At 33.3% G+C, this 10435-nt stretch overlaps 2 protein-coding genes across 2 annotated transcripts; both read right to left on the reverse strand.

The window, feature by feature from the left end:
• Positions 1 to 5131: 5131 nt before the first annotated feature.
• Positions 5132 to 6430, reverse strand: LOC129316728 (uncharacterized; the record flags this gene model as incomplete). The annotated part of the gene is made up of 1 exon (XM_054961120.1): positions 5132 to 6430. A coding segment is annotated over one exon (1137 nt), but the record flags the coding sequence as incomplete, so codon positions are not given.
• A 1267-nt stretch (positions 6431 to 7697) lies between these two features.
• On the reverse strand, positions 7698 to 10154 carry LOC129315954 (uncharacterized). Its single transcript, XM_054960141.1, has one exon. It carries the CDS (start codon positions 9670 to 9672, stop codon positions 8554 to 8556), a length of 1119 nt encoding a protein of 372 aa, XP_054816116.1. The 5' UTR covers positions 9673 to 10154; the 3' UTR covers positions 7698 to 8553.
• Positions 10155 to 10435: the final 281 nt, after the last annotated feature.

Here is a 10435-nt window from a genome sequence, read left to right on the forward strand (position 1 = left end):
GCAGCAATTGAAGTTGGCTAGAATTGGAGATGGATGATCTCCATTAATAATGTATTCACAAAAAATGGCCCATAAATCTAACTATATATCACATAACAGAAGCAAAGGTACATCACAAAACACAAAGCAAAACGATGAAGTTAACGATAGGGAAGAACGAACAGGTGTAATGGAAGAAAACTTGATTGGTTCCTTTTTTTTTTTTTTTTGCGTAATTAAATGTGATTGGTTCTAATCATATTAAAATCGTGCTTGTGCACAAATAATATCAAATTATCAATTCACTGATTAAAATATTACAGAAGGCTGAACATGGAATCATTGGCAATAATACTACTCCATTCATTAGAGTGAGATATTAAAAAATATAAAATATTTTTAGTCTTTTGAAATATAATCATTATCTTTTTTTTCTCTAAAAGTGCCCATATTGATAAATGACTTTATATTTATTATATGATATTTAATAGGGATAAATATGAGAAGATAGAGTTAGTTTGAAAGTAAATAATTACTTTATTAAAAGTAAAATTTTATTAAAAAATTTTTATATTTTTAAATGAAAGGAGCACGTCGCTCCCATATAATAAAGAGGAAATATCCTGAGGATGATAATATTAACTCATATTTCTATAGACATACCAAATGTGTGAAATTTTGATGTGATTGTGAGATATAGTTAGATCTATAAGAGAAGATTAAGGGTGTAGATAAGTGTAAAAAAGAAATATCTAGCAGGTTAGAATTAATATCCTAGTGGTCCAAAAAAGAAGGATTATATCAAGATATTTTGGTAGGATAGTTTAAATTTAATTTCGATACTAGAGTCACTTTTTGCTTGCTTTGTTTTGTTGTACTATTTTGGTTAGCACTTAAGAATATTTTTGTGAGTTAAACAAAAATAAGGAGAGTGTTGGTCTTTCAAACACTAATGAGAGATCTTATTTTATTGTTGTATTATTTCCTTGTGGTTGTAATTTTTATTCATACGGAATAGAATTTTAGTCCGGATTATTATGAACTTCTCTTTTATAACACTGATTCGATTCTTATGACTTATCATAAAAAACCTCATAATTTTCTTCATTCATGTCTTCTTGCATTTAAGGTTCTGTTGATGGCACTGAATTTAGAGCAGGGCTCTATCAGATTCTCTGTCTGCTATGATGTAAAGCTACTATTTTTGGCTTGCTGTGATATTTGTTCATACTATTAAATGCTAGAAATATTCTAAAATATCTAGGAAAGTAAGAGGGGAAACTATATCAGACACAACATGTCAATGGCTTCTCTTACTTGTCATAGAGATGCTTCACTTTCTATCAACAATGCTAAGCGAGCGAGAATCGAGGGCCTCGAACTGCCACAAATACACCCTGCCATCTTTATTTTCCTCTCATGCAATGTTTGATAGATAAAAAAGTATTTTCTGAAAAGGGTGGTAAGTGCATCTATCCCATTTCCTTTGTAGAAAACGCTTTTCCGGATAGAAAACATGCACTTAATGTTTTTGCTTGTTCTGAGATCAAGTATATACAAAAGGTAACATTTAATATAACATTTCAATTTAAATTTTTTATAGTTAATTTTTGGTAAATAAAAATTTAAAAAAAATATTTAGAGGTAAGCAAATTAGTAGAAGATGATTATTAAATCTAACTTAGGATATAATTCTAAATTAAAATTAAAAAATAAAATTAATTAAAAAAAATAATAAAAAAATATTATTAAATTATTATTATAATAAAAAAAAGAAGGGTATTTAAAATAAAAGAAAGGAAGAAGAAGAAGGAAGAGTTTTGCTTTCGGCGTTTACGCGTTACATCATTACATATAATAATAATAATAAAAAAAGAAAGAAAGAAAGAAGAGAGAGAAAAGAAAAAAAATGTGGGACCCACTGAATTTTTATAAAAACTCACCCGTTTCTTTTCGTTTCTTCATTCTTCGTGTGCGTGAGCTGAGACTGAAAGAGCGTCTAGTTTTACCGGTGCGGGAGATCTGAGTTTTTAAGGTAAAAGTTTTTAATAGGATATTTAGGGTGTGATTTTAAGCTTTTTAAGATTAAGTAAGTGTTCTAAAATTTTTTCTTAGTCATCCTTCTTCTTTGGTTCTGATTTTATAGTGGTAGAAAATTTAAGATCTGGAAGAGGGATGAATTATGTTGAATAAATATGGTTTTTGAGGTTGTTAGTATATAATAAAATATTCTAGAGTATAAATTTATTAGTGATATTTGAATTTGTGGATTATGGATCAAATTCTAGACTAGATCTGAAAATATATGTTGATTTATTGAGGTTTAGATGATTATTTGGGATGAGAAATGAATTATTATGGCTATAGAATTATGATTCTAAGCTAGAGACTTAATTTTTAATTTTTGAGTATTTTAGGTACGAATTTATGAAATAAAAAGAAAATTTTGATAATAAAAATTAGTTTGAAGTGATTTTTAGATTATTAATGTTTATTGGTAATTATAAGAGGAGTTAAAAATTTTACTTAATAGTATTAACTCTAGATTTGTATTAAGATTGAGATTAGGATTATGTATATTTTTAATTCTATTATTAGAATTATTTTATTAGTTTCAAATTGAAACTAATATTTAAAATAATATGTTATTTGTAGATTGTATTACTGGTGAAGATTGTGGTGAGAGAGAAATTTAAGAAATAATTTATTGAAAAAAGCCACAAGGTAACCATGCTTTTAATTTGTGATTAGTGTTACTTCATGTTAATTGGGTGATTATTGAGAAAAATTATGAATTTTGTAATATTGTATAATTGTGCAATATTATATGAATTTGTTTAATTATTGTGGGAGGTGTTGGGAGACTTGCTATTATTGTTGTATTTATGTGCCACGTGGTACGTCCCTATTGGAGCTCAATCGGTGGCTTGTAAGGGCTCGGGCTAATCTACCTTTGCCCGGGTAATTTAGCACCAAGTGAGGGCTACGGCTCGAGGTTAATGGAGGGATATAAGGATGGTTATTTGTGCATATTGTAATATTTCTTATATTTGTTGGAATTATATTATTTTTAATTCTCACTTAGTAAGCACACACTTAATTGTTTGTATACACTATCATAAATTGGCTTTGGTTACTGGGACTTTTGAGTCTCATTATGTGGTTAACAATTTTCAGGAGAAGAGCCACGAGTGACACGTGGAGGAGTCCCAGAGGCTTAGTGGTATAGATTCACTGTCTTTTTGGGTATTTAATTTATGATTTATAATGTGTTATATTGCCAATATTAAGACTTTTTTTTGTTTATTGTCAATTATATGACTATATAAATGTAATCATGCCTTTCAAACTATTTTTATTTTTGGTACAATTTGGATGACTGTAATTTTATATTTGGTTTACTTTGGATTGGTTAAAAATGCATCATGATTATAAGGCCAAATAACTGGCTTGTGTTGAAAATTTATTAAATTGCTTTTTTACTTGTTGGGAGTATAAGGATGGACAAATGTGATTTAGTTTACTTGTTGGGAGTAGTATAAGGATGGACACAATGTGATTTAGCCTAATGGCATGTGGGAGGTAAAAATTTATCTGAAATGTCATAGTGTGTGAGTTGAAACCAATTATAAAATATTTTATATTAAAATTATTGATATAAAAATGTGTTGGGTGGCTGTAACCCAACTATGATTGATTAAATTATAAAAAAAAAATTTGGTGTGTTGTATTTAATAGTTCCATAACTTGATTTAAAATTCACCTGCATAATATCATAAATAAATCCAAGGTGCGGAAGCTATTTGGGGGGAAGATCCTTTTAGAAATGAGAGGAAAAAGTAAAAACGAAAAAGAGTGAGATTGATAGAGAAAGAGAAGGGGGAGGGGGTTAACTAAACCACAGTACGGAAGCTATTTCTCATTAACAAGAATCAGATTTCCGAGCTTCGCTTGACAGAAAATTCCATGGAAGTCACTATGCATCGGAACAAGTACACTTATCTATTGCTTGACCTTGGAAGGCTATGCCAGACCAAAATAGTCGGCACGATCTCTGACAAGCTGTTGATGATGATATGACAAATGGCGTCAGTGGCAGCTTATTAATCTCAAAATGTGTAATGCAGCCCTTGCATCAGTAAATATGCCAATGTAAAAAAAAAAAAAGATAACATTATACGAGAAGAACTGGGTTGATGGCATATTTCAATTACTTCCAGTTAGATTTAGAGGAAGTTGCACGGCTACCATCACAGCATATAACATTCAGACGACGATAATGAAGAAAACAAAAACAAGAAACTTTATTCCATTGGATGAGCTGATTTCATAAATTGTACGATGCTGTTAAGATCAACCATATATTAAATTTTTAAAAATATTATTAATTAAAAGGTCTCAATCAATAACTTTTAAAAATATTTTTTTTATCCCTCTTAATAAAATTTAAAATTATCTATTTTATTTTATTTTTTGGTGCTGCTCGCGATCATTTTTTTTTATATATCTAAATCATCTTAATAATTTTTATTATTTTTTTCTCAATAGATACTATGCTCATTTTTTCACGTATGTACTCATTTCAGACTTTATCTTTACATGTATGTCTGCATATCCATCTCAACATTCTTATTTCTGCTACTTTAATTTTATGCTTTTACTGTCTCATTAAAAACTAACAATCACCATCATATAATATAACTGATCTTATAACAGTTCAATAAACTTTTTTTTATATTTATTAAGTATTTTATGATTGAAAATAATTTTTTTTAACTTTTTTTCAACTAAACCACACAATTTGTATTTTATGTGCAAAGCATATAACAATCAGATGAGAAAGAAAAGAATAACAAACAACTTCCCTAATTCCCAAAAATGTAAGAGAAAATGAGAGACTTGAAGATGAAACTTCTGGTGTTAGTATATGGATGGAGGAAGCATATACCCCATCAACGTGCTTCCCCCCACCCCCTCTTTTCCATCATTTACATTTGTTCCTTTCAATTTTAGCCCCGAAACCCAAATCATCTGATGCTAATTCTTCTACATTATTGACTGTAAAACTGAAAGGTTTAAATGCATCAGACAGAAAAATTCACCACAAGAGACAGGAAGGAAAGAGGGATGGAATCCAGCATGAACTACCAAGCATCAGAACGAAGAAATAAATTTCAAAGCCAGATGGGTCACAAAAATTGAAGCCCCTGTTTCCAAGAAAATCCCTTATACCCTCAACAACTACAACGAATTTGCAACATGCGTCCTGATCTATATTCCTGCTGCAAGTTATGAAAAAGCACATGGGAGGGACTCAAAATGGAAATCCTAGACAAACATGCTTCCTCGATGATTCTGCTAATCTCTTCACTTCTTTTGCCTTCATATAGAACTCCAACAACTCATTGGCCACTTCCTTGCTATGGCATTCGATGAATGCCTTCATGAACCTCTTTTCTTTCATCCTCAGAGCACTAATCACTGAAGGCTGTGTACATTTCAACTTAGAATCCATGTCTCCTATCTTCCTCATCAGGAAAAACCGAGGTTTCAACTTGTTATCTAGGTTTAAAAACAAGAGATGTGGATTCTCAAGAACTATTTTCGCTTCCAAATTAATTGTGCCCAACACGAACGTCATGTTCCTCTGAACCTTTTCAATTGACAGTGTCAAGACAAAAGGAGACCGCCCAATAAATTGAAATATCTCTTCATCAGAGAAACCAAATTTGGCAAAATGTGCCATCTTCTCACGGATTGTTTCCAGACGAGAGACGCCAATTATTGCTACAACATATTTATACCTCTTTGAATCCGTGGTTAAACCAGTCTTGCGTATATATTCCAGCTTCTCCTCATTAAATGAAGTCCTCGAAATAAGTGTGGGCCGAGAACAGATCATGAAAAGAAAGTCATCTCTGTTTACACCCAACTCTTCATATTGTGCAAGAACAGGTTGAATGGTTTTGTTAAAATCATAGATTAAGAGTGAAGGATTCGTCACAAGGGCTCTCTTAAGCAATGCCTGCGACTCAAACAATGAATTAAGATATGAAAGCCTCTCGGCGAAGAAACGATTAACCCGGGAGCTAAGAAACCTTGGCCTACAATTGATTATCCTCACCAGGTCAGGGGCCTTTAGCCCGTAGCGACTTAGCAGAGCGAGCTTCGACTGAAGCAGCGCAGCTTTAGATTTGCGCAAACATGGGTTACGTTTCAAAATTTTCGCCAAATCCTCATCATTACAACCCCATTCCCTAAAAACTTGAACAGCATCGGTTGATTGAGCTGTAGTGTTTTTCGCTGCCTCTTCAACTTGGGCTAAGCATTTGGTCGAACAGGTGGCAGAAGTGAATAGTTGGGAAGGTTTCGCGGTCGAAGACAGCAGAAAAACGACGTGAGAAAGTTGATAAAAGACGAAGCATGAGAGCGCGCTTCCTTCAAATTCATATCAAAGTCAATTACAGTATTTTCAACTAGAAATTTTGAAGGCCGGGACTCGAATGGTCAGTGGCAAATTAGATTACAGTGAGTAATCCAGCAGAGTACTCCAAAGTATAATGACAAACCATACTGAACCTTCCTTTGGACGCGATTTCAGATACGATTACGAACCAGACGGTCTAGCCTGTCCAGATCTATCAGCCACCCGAATCGGGCGCTCGCACTGGGTTGCGTCTAGATCTCCGGGTTCTCATTCTTCTCCTCCTTCTGTTTTGGGCCAGGGCTAGAGCCTTGACCTCCAGGTTCAAACCATGTCGTTGTCTAGGTTTAATTTAAGAGAATATTTTTAGAATTATTATATTTTAAAATTTTCATTAAATGTGTCATAATATTTTTTTTCTAAATATGATATATTTAGTGAAAATTTTGTAATTAAATTGAACTATTTTCTATTAATATATCATTTAGTTAAAGTAAATTAATTATTTCACACAATATAATTATTATTTTGTGAATTTACTCTTGTAAAATACTTTTAGCAATTTGTTAAAATAAAATTGAATTTTTATATTATTCTAACATTTATAGAGTAAAACACTAAGTTCCATTTTGATTAACCCATCTCATTGAGATATTTCTTTTAGTTTGAAAAATCTATACATTACTCCGATTTTTTTCGGAACACATTACTGCAATTTATTAACATTACTAAATCCCTAATTCATCTAATTCTCTCAATCAATAAACTCCTTTCCGATCCATAAGAACTGTGGCAATTTGAAAGCACGAGCTACTTCTCAAAAGTAATTTCAAGTATATCAGACTCCACAATATAACTTTCAGTAGTTAAATTTGATTTGATTTGATTTGTCAAGTGTTTACTACCTAATAGCTAGGTAGACGGGAATATAATTTTAAAAATATAAACAAATTTCACTGTCCAAACCTCCTTATAAAGTTTTAGAATAAGATACGTGCGTGTGTGCGTGTCTTTTGGCCAAAAAAAGATGTACATGTATCTGTGTGATGTTAAGGTTTAGTACTTTGTAATAACAAGTAACAGATATGATAATGATAATGCTTTGATTAAAATAAGTGCGATTATAACTCCATCTGAAAAGTATGTATAACACTAATACATGCTTTAATTCTGTGAGATAAACACGAAAAGGAAATCAGATGCAGATGGCCACATTGCCAGAGGAATGATAAAAAAAAGCAAACCAGTCGCACTTAATGCGTGAGCACAGTTCTTCAATTGCAGATTTATTAGCAATTGAATTGAGTTACTTGATCAGACATCAAAGGAAGTCTAATAATAGCTTGCTTAGATCCAGTACAGTCCACAGTTTTTAATCCATGTTGCATAGTTATATTGAACGACAGCAAGTTACGCTGCTAGAATCACAACATATCTCCATCAGAAGAGGGGGAAAAACCAATAAGCAACATTCCATACTTCTAAACAATTTATGAGAACACTAGAGACATGAAGATGAAGTTTCTTGTGTCAGAGGAAAGGTCATATCCCATCGACCTAAAAATTCAAATGGCTTTCTATTGTGCAGCTCAATAGGAACATCTCAACGCATTCAAAAATAATAATAATTATAATAATAATAATAAATTGGTACAACAAGAATTGGATTTAACAAGAATTGGTTTGAATTCCTGCTGAGAAAGATGTGCTCACATTTAATACCTAACATACCTTGAACAAGATTGCGTTTAGTAAGAGCACCTATGCAAAAAAAAAAAAAAAAAAAACCTGGCTTCTTATCACTCAGCTTCATCGTTCAGGTTTACCCTGAAGCACTCTGTCATGGAGCAATTCCAAGTTCATTCATCTAGAATTTCATCAACCTGGATGCATCTCAATCAAGTTTAAGTGCGGTCGGTGTACTCCTCCAAGCTATATTTTACTATTTCCCCCACCTTGAAGCCCAATATGCACTTTTTTCACCAACAATATCCTGAATGCCAACTCACCATCAAGCATCATAAGGAAGGAACAAATTCGAAACTGCCAGATGAAACACAAAACTGACACTCCTGTTTCCAAGAAAACCCAGTCCATGTTGAACCAGTGAAAGACGCATCAGATATGTGTTGTGAACTTGTGATCTCAATTCAAAATGGAAAGCCTTTTTGAATAAACCTCTTTCTTGACCCTGCTAGACTCTTAATTTGTTTCGCTTTGGTATAGAACTCCATTAACTCATTGGCAACTTCCTTAGGTTGGCTTTCAATGAAAAACTGAACAAACCTAGTCTCTTTCATCCTCAAAGCGCGAATTATTGAACGGTGTGTAAATTCTAACTTAACATCCATGTCCTGTAACCTCCTTACTAGGAGAACTCTTGGCCTCAACAACGTATCCAGATTTATAAACAGGAGACGCGGGATTTCAAGAACAGTTTTAGCATCAAACTTCATTGCGGTCAATATGAAGGTCATATTCCTCTGAATCTTCTCGATTGACAGTGTCATGACAAGAGGATGCCGCCTAATAAGCTCAAATATCTCATCATCAGAGAATCCAAAGTTGGCAAAATTCGTTAACTTCTCATCAATTGTTTCCATACGATAGACGCCGACTATTGCAACCACATATTTATACAACTTTGAATTCGGGGAAAGCCCTGTCTTTCGTATATATTCAAGCTTCTCCTCATTAAATGAAGTCCTTGGAATTATTGTGGGCCGGGTACAGATCAAGGCAAGAAATTCTTCTTTCTTTACACCCAATTCTTGATATTTTGCAAGAGCAGGTTCAATGGAGTTAAAATTAAAGGTTAGGAGAGAAGGGTTAGTCACGATGGCTCTCTTAAGCAATTCCTTCGACTCAAACAATGAATTAAGATATACAAATCTATCATCAAAATAACGATGAACTTGACTAATAAGAAGAAACTTAGGCCTACAATTGATTATCCTTACCAAGTCAGGTGCCTTTAGCCCCAAGCGACTAAGCACAGAGAGATTCGCTTGAAGCAGGGCAATATCAGCTTTGCGCAATTGTGGGTTCCGTTCAAAAATTCTGGCTAAATCATCATCATTACAACCCCATTTCCTGAAAACTTGAACAGAGTCTATAGGTTGACCTGCAGCTTCTTCCTCTGCCTCTTTAACTTGGGCCAGACATTTTGTCGAACGGGTGGCGGAAGTGAATGCTTGCGAGGGTTTTGAAGCAATGCCTGTAGAGAAAGGCTGAAAACGACGTGAGACTGTTGATAGAGGACGAATCATTAGAGCGCGTCTCCTTCGAATTCATATCGCGCTAATCTCAGCATCCTCAACCCGAAATCTCGAATAAGGGACTCAGATGCCAGTATTAAAATTACTGTTACTACTCCCTGAACGAGGAATAAATGGTGACCTCGAGCTTCCACCAATATGGTTAACAAACCAACCTGAAACAAGGTCTGAGAACGAAATCATGATAGTTGGTGTAAAGAAATAAGGATTAAGAACAGTGAGGATAGAGAGAAAGCGAATATGAAGAGCGAAAAATGGCAGCCGCAGGGAAAGGCAACTACAGAGTGCTGACTGCTGAGATTGTGAAAGAAGACGGCTCGTTCTCGAATGCTAGGGCTGTAATTTAGGCCAGAAATGGGAGAAGGACAATTAGCGTGAATATGAATTCATAAGGGTCATCTGCACAACTCTCTCAAAGTTAGTTTCTGTCGCAGCCATTTAGCCTCTAGATAAACAGATCTCATCATCGCTTTCATTGTCTTTCAACCAAAATACTCATCATTGTAATTTTATCTTATAAAAAAATGATAGAACCCACTCCAACAAAAACAGAAGTAATGGCGTGTTAATAGCGAGATAAGGAGGCAATGCACTTCAAACAATTCAAGGACAAAAATAATTTAATGTCAACTTTAAGATACACGAAGAATTTAAAAAAACAATAGAGATAAAATTGATTCTTAGCTTTAAAAATTTATCCATTAAACAATAATAAGATGAGACTTACTATTATTAAAAAATTATGTATAGTAAT

Source organism: Prosopis cineraria, unplaced genomic scaffold, assembly GCF_029017545.1.
Source record: "Prosopis cineraria cultivar Desert tree isolate PC_DT_omini unplaced genomic scaffold, ASM2901754v1 PC7, whole genome shotgun sequence".
Classification (NCBI taxonomy): Eukaryota; Viridiplantae; Streptophyta; class Magnoliopsida; order Fabales; family Fabaceae; genus Prosopis; species Prosopis cineraria.